Source organism: Eumetopias jubatus, unplaced genomic scaffold (assembly GCF_037043125.1).
Source record: "Eumetopias jubatus isolate StellerSeaLion01/CBP00866 unplaced genomic scaffold, mEumJub1_p1.0 scaffold_5, whole genome shotgun sequence".
NCBI lineage: Eukaryota > Metazoa > Chordata > Mammalia > Carnivora > Otariidae > Eumetopias > Eumetopias jubatus.
In genome coordinates, this window is record NW_028274811.1 from 7,563,832 (window position 1) to 7,579,369 (window position 15,538).

Sequence of the window (15,538 nt, forward strand, 5' to 3'; positions counted from 1 at the left end):
TCTGGGACTCTGGCTACCAACAGAGCTTTGCTGAGGCCAGACTGGATGGTTTGGTATAGGCATACGCACCATCACTTCAAACTCAACAAAATGGAAGTTACATTTTGCTCAGTGACAGACACTCCCTGCATTTGCCACCTTTCAGGTGACCTAATGACCTCACCATATTTACTCTGAATAGGGATCACATCCTCTCTTCAAATTATCTTGCTCCTTATGTGTCTTTCTCAGTCTCCCCCACCTCAGAGGTGCGGCAGCGCTGATGGGCCATGCTTGAATTACTCCTTCTGAGGAAAGTGGTAACTTACAGCCTTGTCACCTCCAAAATGTGCTTTGCAACAGTAATAGCAGGCATGCAGTCCTTACAGACCCTCTTTGAATTATGCCAAATATTTATATTCCATATAGTTGCTGGGTTATACTAACCTGTCATTATTCTACATTTATCTATCCAGGCATCTCCACATCAGCTCATCTACTCAGTTCTTTATCATGAGCTAATTAATGGGGGGTAGAAAATTAAAGTTTGGAAAATATTTTAAGAAATTATTGTGCCATATAAAAGCGCCTCGGTGGCTCAGTTGGTTAAGCGTCTGCCTTTTGTCAGGTCATGATCCCGGGGTCCTGGGATCCACCCCCACATGGGGCTCAGCAGGAAGCCCGCTTGTCAGTCTCCAGCTCCCCCTGCTTGTGCTCTTTCTGCCAAATAAATAAATAAAAATCTTTAAAAAAGAGAAATTATTATGCCATATAAGGATAAGAAGGCCCTGGGGTAGTTGAGCGCTGTGAATTGTGTAAGACTGTTGAATCACAGACCTGTACCTCTGAAACAATTACTGCATTGTATGTTAAAAAAAAAAAAAAGAAGATAGTAGGAAGGGAAAAATGAAGGGGGTAAATCGGAGGGGGAGACGAACCATGAGAGACTATGGACTCTGAAAAACGAACTGAGGGTTCTAGAGGGGAGGGGGTTGGGGGGATGGGTTAGCCTGGTGATGGGTATTAAAGAGGGCACGTTCTGCGTGGAGCACTGGGTGTTATACGCAAACAATGAATCATAGAACACTACATCAAAAACTAATGTATGGTGACTGATGTAACATAATAATAAACAAAAGATACAGTATGAGGGATTCCGTTACAAATGTTCCGTTTCCTAGGAGGCCAGGGTGACTAAAATGTTAATTTTATCCTGTAACTGAGGGTTGTCTGAGTTGTAACTTCTCGCCGGGAGTGGCTCATTTGGACTCTTGAACCAGAGCCAGTGGCTAAAACCCATCCTGTGCCTGCTTGCCCTGAGGCTGTAGGGTTCCTCCCTTCTGTGCCAGACAGCGAGGACAGATAGTGCGGGCCGCTGGGGAAGGCAGCGCTGCTATCAGCCGGGCCAGGCGAGGCCAGGCCGGCCATGGCCTCGGGGGCGCCGGGGGAGCGGCTGCGCGAGGAGGCCAGGTGCCCCGTGTGCCTGGATTTCCTGCAGGACCCGGTCAGCGTGGCGTGCGGCCACAGCTTCTGCCTCGGGTGCATCTCAGAGTTCTGCGAGAAGTCCGACAGCGCGCAGGGGGGCCTCTATGCCTGTCCGCAGTGCCGGGGCCCCTTTGGGCTGGAGAGCTTTCGGCCCAATCGGCAGCTGGCCAGCCTGGTGGACAGCGTGCGGCAGCTGGGGCTGGGCCCGGGGCGCATGGGGGTGCGCCAGTGCGCGCGGCACGGCGAGGAGATGAGCCTCTTCTGCGAGGAGGACCAGGAGGCGCTGTGCTGGGTCTGTGACACCACCCCGGAACACAGGAGCCACCACACGGCGCCGCTCCAGGAGGCAGCAAGGTGTTACCAGGTGAGAGCCCTAGGCGCGCTCCGCAGGCCGCAGGTGGAGAGGCCGTGGCTGGGAGTCTGGAGGTGCGGCCCAGGCAGATGAGCGGCCCTGTTAATGACTTGCCTCGGGACAAGCCCATATGATACCATCCTGACCTGAATGACTCCGCGCCCTTCTCGCCCCCCTCTCCCTCACAGCTCACGTTCAGGTGGGAGGTCTTCTTGCCCTACCCTATGGGAACCCCCTTCTGGGACTTCTGTTCAGGAGCTCAAATGCACCTGGTTCATTTAACCAAATTACTTTAGACTGTCCCTTCCTTCCCCAACCCTTCACTTTGTTCCTGGTTTTCTTCTCCCTGATGCTGATGTTCGGGTTCCAGATTAGAGCTCTAGTGTGGAGCGCTGGGTTATCCAGTTACAGGTGTACAGGTGTACGTTGGTTACAGGTGTACATCTTTATTGTAAATGCTTCCTAATAAGTTGTCTAATGCCTGGTTTTCCGTGGTGCTTATCTCTATGTTAGTCAGTACTGTCACCAGAACAGCCCTGGGTTTTGGACCTAGTGTCTGCGGAACACACAGCTCTGACCGCCTTTAAAGCTTGCAGATGCATGTGCACCCTGAAGTAAAAATCCAGTAGCTAAGTCTGTTCAGCACATATCCAGGGACTGATCCTCAATAAAGAGGTGTATTTGGAGTATTGGAGTATTTGGCCCCCAATATTGGAGTATTTGGCCCCCAAAAGTGGCATCTGTGAAACTCTAATAGAATTCTCCCTACTGGTGCTCTTCAAAAGTTATGTGACATATTCTGATCACATTTAAATTCCCAACATCTGGAACAGCTGTTACCACAAAGGAGGTGGGAGGTCTTCAATCTACCTGCATGTTTAACTGAAGTACTGTCACAATGAAATACATTGTTAACATTGGACTTTCTAAAATTATTATTATTATTATTATTATTTTAACTTTCATTGTTTTAAATCAAGGTTTTTTGGTATTTCCTACCTCAACTTCCTTCTTGACATATCTGGAAATATCTCTCAGTTTTGTTTTTTTTCTTTTGGTTGTCATCTACAAAATTCAGGTGCCACTTCCTTTCTAGCTACACTTTTGAAGCATGCTATCCCTGCTTTCTTTTTACCCAGAAGTTACCTAAACGTAACATGGCTATATGTAATATGTCTAAAGAAGTTCTTTGTATTTCATTAATCCTTGATTAAATAGCAAATAAATATCTGTTAAACTCCTTAGCCTGTCAGTCAAAACTTCCTAGGGCCCTAAGTTCTATTTCTATACTTCTTGTCTCAGCCAAACATGAGATCCAGCAAAACTAGCCTAATCACTGTTGCCCCCAAACATGCCATATCTTTTTCACCTCCTTGCCTTTGATCACAGTTTCTTCTGCCTAAGGGAGCTTTTTCTCTGTCTATAAGTGTCAGAGTTCTATTTCTTGCAAACATTAAGAAAAATGCCACTTGCCCTATCTTGTCAAATACTTCCATAAATTCTCCTGCTAGTTTATGTGCAGCATTATGGAGACGCTTATAACAGTCTCTTTTAAAGGCAGTTGTGTAAGACTTATTAAATGACTTTGGGAAGAGTTTGTTTCCCCCCCATTTTTTTTCTTAAGATTTATTGAATGACTTAGGGAAGAATATAAAAATGTGTGTATATGTGTATCCATATGGTTGTTCTCTATAGATAACATATATGTGTTTACTTCTAGCAGGGGTTGTAGGGTTGAAAGGAGATTTAGTTTTGTTATTTTTTAAATTCCTCACAAGGTTTATGATATTGTGTATCTCCTTTCCACTTAACAATTAGTAATTTACAAGGTTTCATTTTACCAAATACTAATAAACAATTTTCTTATTATAAAGCAATAAATAATTTTTAAAAGTTCAAATATATAGATATAAGGAATAGCATCACTTGCAACCAAGCACTAGCAGATGCAGTTTCATCTATTGAACATCTGTTGCTACGTAGTTTTTTTATGTATTTATTACAAGCACTTTTTTTCAAAATTGGTGCCATATTACATAAAATATACTTAATTGACTTTATAATCGTGAATGTTCCTTGTCATTCAGTATTCTGCAGCATCTTATTTTAATTCCATCATGTTAATATAAAATACATTTTTCTCACTCCTATTTTTGACATTTGGTAAGTTCTATTTTAAATAATGCTGCAGTGAACATATGTTTAGATAAATCTTTGATTATATCTGGCATTAACATTTAAAAATACGTGCATATTTTACTAATCATTAAAGAGGTTGAACATTTTTATGTGCTTAATCGATCTTTGCATTTCCTGATATCCCTGGTTAATAGTAGGTACTGAGTTTGGGCATCTATAATGGGTTCGGCACATCTTTCCAAACAGGCAAAGCTCCAGATGGCCCTGGAACTTGTAAGGAAGGAGATAGAGGAGACCTTCACTCAGGAGGCCAACGTAGGGAAGAAAATTGTCATTTGGAAGGTAAGAGAATCTTGGGACTTTTGACAGATCCAAGTTTGGATCATTAAATTACTATTCATCCATCTTCCCTGCTGTACACTTTTGTCTATTTACATAGCTCTAGGGAAACATCTGCGTCATCTTGGATCATCGTGTCCCCTCAGATTATACCACGTATCTGTGTTCTTTATCTCTATTAATACTACCCCAGTCCAAATTATAAAGAAATAGTTTTACTGATCTTGATCGTACTATAACTCACTGCTCCATTCCTAGTACCTAGAGGAGAATCTCATACTGTCATTACTAGTTTAAAATGTGTGTGTGTGTGTGTATTCATTGGACGAATGACATAAATATTTCACAGGATTTATATATATGAAATATACCTAATATTGATCATTTTACATATAGGAGGATAATCTGAGCTTTCAACCTCTTGTCAGTAATCCATATGCATATCTTCTTTTTTTTTAAACTTCATCAGCTTTTTCACTTACCTATTTACACACACACACACAGCGGTTCTCAATCTGTCACTGAACTTCCCCTCTGCTCATGTTCTCTCTCTGTCAAATAAATAAATAAAATCTTTAAGGTTTCACGATTACCATATTACTAAGTAATGTTCATGTTTGTAATCTCTAAACCTTTTTTTTTTTCACATTTACAAATCAGGTCTCTCTAATCTCTCTTCATAATGATTCAGTTGTTTCCACCCTGTTCTCATTCTAGTGACTACTTTAATGATGTATTTTAACTTCCTTGGGCAACTATTCTATGCTAGTCACTCTGCTCAGCAATTTAATGGATATTTAACCTTAATCCCCATACTCCTTTTCCCCCATGATTTAAATATGGTACAAAAACTTGGAGTGCCTGGGTGGCTCAGTCGTTAAGCGTCTGCCTTCAGCTCGGGTCGTGATCCCAGGGTCCTGGGATTGAGCCCCGCATCGGGCTCCCTGCTCAGCGGGGAGCCTACTTCTCCCTTTCCCACTCCCCCTGCTTGTACTGTCTGCCAAATAAATAAATAAAATCTTAAAAAAAAAAAAAAAAAAAAACTTGCCTGTAAAACAGCCCTGCCCCCATGGCCAAATGAGAACTCAAATCCAACTGTCTTTCTTAAACTCTAAATCTGAAGGCCACTTGTCCCATAGAGTGGCCTCTGGTTTCTGCATGTTGCTAAAAACAGCTAATCTGTGGACAGAGCTAAGGCTCTGAGGTCTCTCTGGACATTGCCATCAGCTTCCCTATCCCACACCTGAAGCGCCCCCTGGTGATGTTTGGATCCCCTGTGTCACTCTAGGAGAAAGTGGAAATGCAGAGGCAGCGCTTCAGGCTGGAGTTTGAGAAGTATCGTGGGTTCCTGGCCCTAGATGAGCAGCTACAGCTGAGGCGGCTGGAGGAGGAGGAGCGAGCCACCCTGCAGAGACTCCGGGAGAGCAAGAACCGGCTGGTGCAGCAGAGCAGGGCTCTGAGGGAGCTGGCCGAGGAGCTGGAGGAGAGGTGCCAGCGCCCAGCGCTGGGTCTGCTGGAGGTGAGCCTGGGTCCTCTGCAGCTGGGTCTGCTGGAGGTGAGCCTGGGTCCTCTGCAGCTGGGTCTGCTGGAGGTGAGCCTGGGTCCTCTGCAGCTGGGTCTGCTGGAGGTGAGCCTGGGTGCTCTGCAGCTGGGTCTGCTGGAGGTGACCCTGGGTGCCTCAGCAGCTGGGTCTGCTGGAGGTGAGCCTGGGTCCTCTGCAGCGGGGTCTGCTGGAGGTGAGCCTGGGTCCCTCAACAGAGCACGGGCAGTGTGGGAAACCACGGTGACACACAGCTGCTTGCAACCACAAACCACTTACCACCCTCATGCTTTTTAGGAAAAGGGCACCCTGGCATCTGTTTGGAAAGCGCCTTAATTCTAAGTCCTAGCATCAGAATGAGAAGGGACTCTTGAGAATTGTCTAAAATAGTTCATCTTAGAGACCAAAAATTCATATTTTTAAGAAGTAAAATGTGATATCTTACCTATAAGGTTAAACAAAAAATGGGCAATCGATGCTATGTTGCCTGGAAAACACTTCTTAAAACCTCACAGTTAATCTATCAATGATGCTATGCCAATTCCAGAAGTCTTTGGAATCCCATTCCCGTATCGGTAACTAAACATATGAATAATACCTTAAATTGTCCAGCTTGAAGTTTTCCTGTTAAATTTTGTGGCAAACACGGATTTCCTTGTCCATACTGCATGCCCATTCCAGGCACAGTGGGGAGGTATTAAGTGGGTTCCTTGCCATTTGCTCACAGTCTGTTTAGGGGTTCTACAGCAGAGAGACAAAACAGGAAAAATGGAATATTTATTTGTTTTTAATCCTCCAGGAAGTCATCAAAATTCCAAGTGGATTGAGAAAGCCATTGTTGATAATGCATACATATTATCATGATAGAACACACTGCAATAGAAGATTTCTGGGTACACTTCATTCTTTCTCATTCCGAGTGACTCATTCAGGAGATTCTCAACTAAGTAATCCATATCCTCATTTAGCAGCTGACCCCCAGATTCTACCTTGAGTTAGCTCCAGACACTGAAAGTGCCATGAAATCTTCATATTAACTGTCTACATAATGTTTACAAGTACAGTGAGTAAACAGCCCTGGTTACATAGTTGGGAGTTCATTAAATAACTGAACTTACAAAGCATTTTTATTTATTTTGTCATAATTCATTTTGTCTTCAATCTCTCTCTCTCTGTAAGCAACACTTAGGTTTATTATTATTATTATTAATTACTAGGCTCATTTCCATGTGAGCGAACTAAGCATCAGAAAGGAATTAATTTTCTGAATTTCAAACAGTGAATATACACAGAACTTCAGCATTTTCAATAATGATATCCCCTTATTTTACTATGTTTCCAAAACACAACATTGGAAACAAGCATTTCTTAGCACCAGATAATGTTAAAATGATTTACATTACAAATTTTAGGGAGAATATATTCTAAAATTATTTATTTTTTATTTTTATATCCACCTTTCCCTTTCCTCATCAGTACCAGTAAGCAGCGTTTTACCCCCAAAGGCCAAAAACAAGGCCTGCCGTCCCATAAAAAGTAGTCAGTTATTTTCCTCCTTTTATGCCTTCTCAAAATTTATCTGACAGGAGGCTATTTTTAGAGGGAAAAAGGAAAATGTGAAGCAGGTGGTTTATTTAAATAATCTCCTTTGAGATAAAATGTTGCTGTTAATTAATGATATCCTTTTTTATCCAGTTAGGTAACCCACTCACACATGATTTCATAGCTATGATGTGTGGTGTTTCATAGCATGAGGAATTTGGGGTTTTCTTACAGAGACATTGGGAGTAACATTTTCTGTCTATACCTTTCTCCATCCCTCAAATAAATTCTGAAGATGTTTAAACTCTATTTTTACCTTAATTCCATCTACGCTTGTTACAGAATATAAATCTTTGTTAATATATCCAAATGTCAGAATTACCAATTCAGAAAAATAGTTAAATTGGTTGATATCATTGGAATTAATCTAAACTTTGAGTAGCCTGATTCCATTGTAGTAGAGGCAAACTGATTCTAAAATTATGAGAAAATTCAAAAGCGAATTTTTGGATTTTGTTAAGAGAGATTCTTATCTCCTATAGTTTTATCTTCATACTTAATTATTTCCAATCATTCCTAAAGAGATGTTCATGTTTGTTTTTTCTGTTTGTTTGTTTTTACAATCCGTCAAAAGCATTATGGAGGTGTAACTCACACCTGCTTATATTTCTCTTTTACTTTCAGGGTGTGAGAGGAGCCTTGAGCCGGTATGTTTACTTTCTGAACCAGGGACTGGGTTGGGGGAAGACAAGGAAGTTGGTGGATAAACCCTACTGAGAATTATTGGTTCTGTGCCCTTCTCAGAAGTAAGGATGTCACACAGCTGGAACCAGAGACCATCCCCATGGAGCTGAGGACAATGTGTCGCATCCCTGGGATGAGGGAAATGTTGAGAAAGTTCCAAGGTAGGCTTTGTCTTTTAGCCGGGAGAACTACAATGCCTATGGTTTGGGTGTTACTACAGTTTGTTACTGTACAAGTCTGGCTGCAGTAACAAAACCGAAAGTTTATTTTTCATTTTTTAAGATGTATTTATTTGAGAAAGAGAGAGTAACCCAAGCAGACTCTTTGCTGGGGTGGAGCCTGATGTGGGGCTCGATCTCACAACCCCGAGGTCAGACCTGAGCTAAAACCAAGACTGAGCCACTAGGCACCCCAGCAAAGGTCTATTTTTAGATCATATCATTGGTTTACTAGTGGATTGTGGAGACTTTTTATTTCACCTCATTTCCGTCTGGGACCCGTGCAGATAAAGCCCCACCTTTCTATTGCTGGTCGCTCTGGGAAAGGGTTAGGTTATGGTGGATTAGGCACTGGTCCTACACTAAAGTGGCACACTGGGTTCTCTGAAGATTTTATTAACTACAGTGAGTCACATAATCATGCCAGGTTATAAGGGTGGATGGAAGAGGGCGCTGTTTTCAGAAGAAAGAGAACTGGGATATTTGTGTAAAGTCATAAAGAGTATCAGAGTTACTAACACCCATTTTAGCTACATTTAGTTAGGCTTGAAAGAGTGGTTCATAGCTTATTAGCTGTGATATGAGTAACATTAGTTCCAATAAATATTAATTTCCCTGTTTATAAAATGCTGAAAAAGTGTATTGTTTGGAGGACTAAATGAAACATATTTGAAAACATAGAAAAATCATCAATATAAAAGCATTGCTTTATATCAAATTTATTTTATTATCGTAACTTGATGGGCTGCTTAAATTAGGTAGTCAATAAAGCCAAAAATATTCAGTCAGTTATTTTTATGTAGGAATAAGTGTGGTGACATAAATGAGTTTGTTAGGTCTGATTATGCTGTTCTTCACAGAGTATGGATTCAACATTTGTATTTCTTTTTTTAATCCAAATTATACCCAGCAATGCACACAAACTGTGGCTAAGTACTGGTTTCATTACTTAGAAGGAAGCTTCAGCCCACAATGAGAAAAACCCATTTTAGCCATCCTGTTCAATAATGAGCAGATTAACATATACTAACTGCATGACTTGTTGCAATTTATTACACTCCCATAATCAGTATTCTCTTATTCCCATTTTTTAATGAATTAAATAATGATGGATTAATTCAATAAATATTCCGTATTTTGTCCAGACACAAAATTGTAAATATTGAAGTATATTATCGAACAATAACAAAAAAAATCCTACAAATCCATAGCCTCGTGTTTTCATGTGTACATATTTACCGAAATTATGCAAAATGCACAGAATGTTGGAAGATGACACAGAATACTGAGAAAAATATTGAGAAGAATATTGAGAAAAAAATAAAGTAAGGATGGCCAGAAGTGTTCAGGTTAGGGCATCTGATTTTGAATTTGACATTCAAGGAAGGCCCCTTGGGGTTAACTCATCAAATATCTAATGTGGAAGAAAACATTCCAGGCAGCAGAAACAATGAGTGTTCAGGCCTGAGATAGAAATATAGAAGATGCGTTCCAGGAACTATGAGGTCTGTGTGGTTGGGTAAGAGTAAGAAAGGGCAGAGTCAGAGAGGCCAAGAAAAGACCAACTAGCACAGGGTGCTATGGGCAGGTCAGTGTGACCAGGATGCTTTTACCTTTGAGTGAAATAGGAAGTCGATGAAAAGTTGTAAATGGAGGAATAACATGATTAGATTAATGTTTTGAGAGTCTTACTCTGTATGTTTTATTGAGAATAAATTCAAAGGGGTGAGGCTTTAAGTGGGAAAAGCAATTAGGAGCCTTTGCAATAATTCATAACATGGTAGTATTATCAGAGGTGCTGAGATGTGAAATGTGGACAGAATCTTGGTATATTTCAAAGGTAGAGCTGCGGGTGTCTGGGTGGCTCCGTCGTTAAGCATCTGCCATCGGCTCAGGTCGTGATCCCGGGGTCCTGGGATCGAGCCCTGCATCGGGCTCCCTGCTTGGCGGGAAGCTTGCTTCTCCTTCTCACACTCCCCCTGCTTGTGTTCCCTCTCTCACTGTCTCTCTGTCAAATAAATAAATACATAAATCTTAAAAAAAAAAGGTAGAGCTGGCAAAATCTGCTGTTGGATTAGGTATGAGTTGTCAGAGAAAGAGAAAAATCAGAATGATTCCAGAGTTTGAATCTCCAGAATTGGCATAATGAAGTTGTTAACAGTGATGGTTAAAGCTGCAGGTGTGGGAGAAGAAGGGAGTTGGGTTTTGAACATACCAATATTGTGATGAATGTTAAATATCCAAAGTTTGATGTCAGGTAAGCAGATGATTCTGCAAATACAGTGTTTCAGGAGAAAGGTCTAAGGTAGAGATATGCATTTGGAATCAGTAAGCACATGAATGGAATTTAATTAAAGCAATGATCCAGCCAGCCCAGGAATGCATTGAGAGTGACCTGAGAAAGAAAGAAGAGGTCCCAGTCCTGAAACCATTGGATGGAGAAGAGAGGAAAACAGCAAAGGAGACCAAGAATGAGTGATGGGTAGAGAGGGAAGGAGATTGTGATGATCAGTGTCTTTGGGAAAGAGAAAGGAGGTTTTCCAGGACAAAGGGAGTCTCAACAACATTGAATGCTACAGAAAAGTAATTTAAGGTGAACTCTAATGACTACTCACCAGTGTGGAGGTCACTGGGAAGTTTCCTTTGAGTATTGTTATATCATGATGAACAATTGAGTACGGGAGAGGGGTGGGGGAGCAATTGGAGATAGACCATATTAACAACCGTTTCACAGATTTATTTTCTTATAAATGGATCAAGGAAGTGTGCTAGAGTGGAAATGATGTGTAAAGACAACATATGTTAAGTAGGCCTAGCACAGTTCCATGGAAACCCACATTTCTGTCTGTTACTTATGACCTCTAGAGTTGGGGGAAATTACATAAACTCTGACTCTGAGTCTAGTCATTGATAATGTGGGGATGATAACAGTCACCTTGAGGGTGGTTAAATGGGTTAGCAGCGATGATATATTACATACATGACCCACTCAGGGTAGGGTATCAACACAAGACCACCAGAAGTGGATTTAGAGACAAATAGTAATAAGGGTCATTGTAATAGTATTTGTTATTATTATGATATTAAAAATAAAACCATATTAATTTATTATTTTTGAATGTTTATAAAATAAAGACACTGAATATTTTACATCCTGCCTTCTTCACTGAGGAGATTTTACACATAAATGTATTTATTAATTATGTGTATAAGTAAAATTTCACACCAATCTCCCTGGAACTTCACAGTATCAATATCGGTTTTCTGTTGTTGTGTAACAAATTTCTACAGACTTCACTGCTTAAATCCACATGCATTTATTAGGTCATAGTTATACAGACCAGACATTCATGTGGGATCAGCTCATTTCTCTGCTTAGGTTTTCACAAGATCAATATTAAGGTGTTGGCAGGCTGGGCTCCTCTGAAGAGTCTGGGGAGGAATCCACTCCCAAGCTGATTCAGTCTGTTGGCATAATGTAGTTATGGTGGTTGTAGGACTGAGTTCCCCATTTCCTTGTTGGCTATCAGTTGGAGGTCACTGGCCTTTCTTCTCATGTGGCTCATTCTGTCCTGAAAGACAGCAAGGACACATTAAATTCAAATCTCTCTGACTTCCTGTTCTGCCACCAGCCCAATAGCCAGAGAAACCTTTCTGATTTTAAGGGTTCATGTGATTAGATGAGACTCACCCAAATTATGTTCCTCTTGTCATAAAATATAAACATGAGAGTAGCACCAGTGTCTATAGGTCATGGGTCTTACCTGAGAATTCTGTCTACCAGAGCAACATAACATCAGAAGAAAGTGGTAGATTTCAAATTAACAAAATTTTTCTATGGATTTTGAGAAAAAATAAATGCATAAGATCTTCCTAAGAGCACCCAAGTGTTCTGAATGTAGGTGAAAGGAATCTAAATAATTATGCTTATGGTTCATCACATCATCAGTGGTTATGCTTTTATTGGGGTAATAATGAGTCCTGAATTATGCACAAGGAAGTAATGAGGAATATACTAGTGACCCACAAGGCAAACTATTATTTCGCTTTCTCTAGGAGTTATTTGAGAGAGGAGGATGAGGAACGGTGGGATTATTGTACATAACATTGTGCTTCCTGTGTTTTTACCAGTCTTCTCTGACCTTTCACGTGTCCCACAAAATTCTTCCCACAGTTGATGTAAAGCTGGACCCTGTCACAGCGCACCCTAGCCTCCTCTTGACGGCTGATCTACGCAGTGTGCAGGATGGAGAGCTGTGGAGGGATCTCCCCAACAATCCCGAGCGATTTGACACATGGCCCTGTATCCTGGGTTTGCAGAACTTCTCCTCAGGGAGGCATTACTGGGAAGTCATAGTGGGAGAAAGAGCAGAGTGGGGCTTAGGTGTCTGTCAAGAGACAGTGCCAAGGAAAGGGGAGACCACACCCTCTCCTGAGAATGGAGTCTGGGCCATGTGGCTGCTGAAAGGGAATGAGTACATGGTCCTTGCCTCCCCATCAGTGCCTCTCCTCCACCTGGAACGGCCTCATTGCATTGGGATTTTTTTGGACTATGAAGCAGGTGAAATCTCCTTCTACAATATAACAAACGGGTCTTACATCTATACATTCAATCAACTGTTCTCTGGTATTCTTCGACCTTATTTTTTCATCTGTGACACGATTCCTCTTATCTTGCCATCTGTGACAGATATGGAGTCAGAAAATTGGGCATCCAGGGGTCATCTTGACTCTGCTTCTAATGTGAGACACGATCATTCCTAAAATTCTGTTCCTGAGAATTTTATGCCTAGCAAAGATTCCTGGGGTGGAATGAGGATGCAAACGTGCTGAGCCCCAACAAATGCCTCCATTCAGATCAGCACTTTAATCCTTCCTGCTATGGACATTTTTACATCAGGACAAAACAGAAAATATTAAATATTTACATTTGGAGGAGAATTATAGGGCATATATATATATATAAATTTAACCAAATGGTGCTGCACATTTTCTTGATGAGGCTTTGTCCAAGTCAATGGACCTTTTGTTAAGGATTTCTATACATTCATTATAATTTCTCATTCTTTTTGATCTCCTTTCGTTCCAACTCATATTAAGAATAAGAAATGAGTTTTTTGTTGTTGTTGTTTTTGTTTTTTTTTTACAAATGGCAAGTCTTAAATTGGTGAACAGTCCGATATCACTCCAGCATCAATCAGACACATAATTTTGTTTCTCTTCCTCTCTCATTCTGTCTCTCTCTGTCTGCCTCTGTTTCTTTCTTACTCATGACTTTATTTTTTGCTTTATACCTATTATTGATAACATTCCATTTCCTTCTAGATTAACAAATTCAGAACGATTTCTTTTTACATTCAATTTTCCTATGACTATATTCATTTACTTTCAAAATCGTCTTTATACTGGACTAATTTCTAAGGATTATGAAATCCATTCCTCTGATTCTAATATAACTGATTGACTCCAGACACATCTAGGACTGCAACTTTTTCCTTTATTTTTAGAGACTTTTTTTTAGAGTAGAAATTACTCAGAATTCTGATTCAACTAGTTCTTTGACTTAGCCATTTGCTAGTGGCAAGACCTCAAACAAATAAACCCTTTGTCTTTAGATCTCACCAACTTAATATGGTTCCTATAAGTGAAATAACGATATGGACCTTACAATGCTATGACAAATATTTAAGATCATGATTGATACGATCGGTTTTAATTTGATGATGAACCGATAATGATATTTGACTTATTTTTAAAGTGTACTCTGTAACTTCCTAAAAAACTTCTTAAGTCCTTGAAGGGTAACTTTGCTGCTACGTTTCTCTATATCTGTGTCTAATAAATAATTGCCAGACAAATGCTAAAGTGCTTAAATGCTAAATATTTAAATACCATACAATTATTAGTTAAGGGGAACTTTAGTTAACATTACTTTAATAATAATCTGCCAACACTTTAATCCTCCACTTTAACTCTACCTTGAATTTAACGTATTTTTCTCTTCCTGAAAGATCTCTTTGACTAAAATCTTTCACATACTTTCCAATAACATCATTAACATAGTTTTCTTTCTAGAGTTTTTCAACATTTTTCTTTCCAGGCTTTTTACATTTGGAGGACTATCATGAAGTATAATAATTTTAGCAATGTAACAATCTCATAAACTGTATTTCCAGATGGCTCTATATACTTTATTGATGAGCCCTTGTATTAAAGATTTCTGTACATTCATGTGTGATACATTTTTGTTTGATCATAAGCAAACAAGTCCTCTTTCCATCTCTCCTTTCCAAATGGAGGTAATAATGTATTCTTATATGCCTCTTGTTGATATTTTATAGACCACACATACCCGAGGCCTCTTCCTTGCATGGTCTGAGTAGAGAAGAGGCTCATGCCCTGGATTACCATTCATCTTCCCCATCATTGGGGATTAAGTGAGCTGGCAATGTAGTATATACCTATTCATGTCACTGTAAGGCCAGGGATCCATGACAGGAGACCATATGGAGAACATACACTCACAGCAGTAGAGACCCTTCCCCATGGGCATCAGGAGGGATGGAGTCACTGCTCTGAGATTTTACCTCCCCAGGGGCTTCTACCCATTCACTTAAGCTTAAGAAGCAGAAGGACACCACAGCAAAGCCTCAGGCCTTTCACCCTCTTCAAGGCATGAACAGAGAATGACTAGTCCCTAGAGAAAGTTAACATCCTGGTTTCCACTGTCTCCCTCCCATCCTGTTACCTCACTTTGCATCTTATCATGATTTATGTCAATTATTCAACCAACTTAAGTCTTCCTTCATCCCTTGCTTTCCAAGCTTCACGAAGTTTTGTGCATCTGCTATTATGACCCTTTTTCCTTTCCCTCCCCAATTCCTGAAAGGTGTCTTCTGTTCTCTCTGGAATTCCGGTTCATCAACAGCTAACTTTAAATCATCTTTAAAAATCTTTCCTGTTCGCTGAACTCTCCCTTACTTTCTTCTCTGTCCTTTCTCCTAAAACACACACACACACACACACACACACACACACACACACACACACACACACAGGCTTCTCCATCTCAGTGGAAGGGAACTGTGTCCTTTCAATTGCTCAGGGCAAGAATCTGGTTGACTCCTCTCTTGATTTCTTTAGCCCTCACCCAGCCCATCAGCAAACCTTTGGCTTTACCTTCAGAATACACAGAGTTCA

General features: G+C 40.6%; 1 protein-coding gene across 1 annotated transcript; it reads left to right on the forward strand.

Annotated features, from left to right (window-relative positions):
- Positions 1 to 1,255: 1,255 nt before the first annotated feature.
- On the forward strand, positions 1,256 to 14,050 carry TRIM58 (tripartite motif containing 58). The gene is made up of 6 exons (XM_088023231.1): positions 1,256 to 1,828; positions 4,202 to 4,297; positions 5,583 to 5,813; positions 8,061 to 8,083; positions 8,181 to 8,281; positions 12,513 to 14,050. The coding sequence occupies exons 1-6, from the start codon at positions 1,406 to 1,408 to the stop codon at positions 13,100 to 13,102; spliced, it is 1,464 nt and encodes a 487-aa protein (XP_087879357.1). The 5' UTR covers positions 1,256 to 1,405; the 3' UTR covers positions 13,103 to 14,050.
- Positions 14,051 to 15,538: the final 1,488 nt, after the last annotated feature.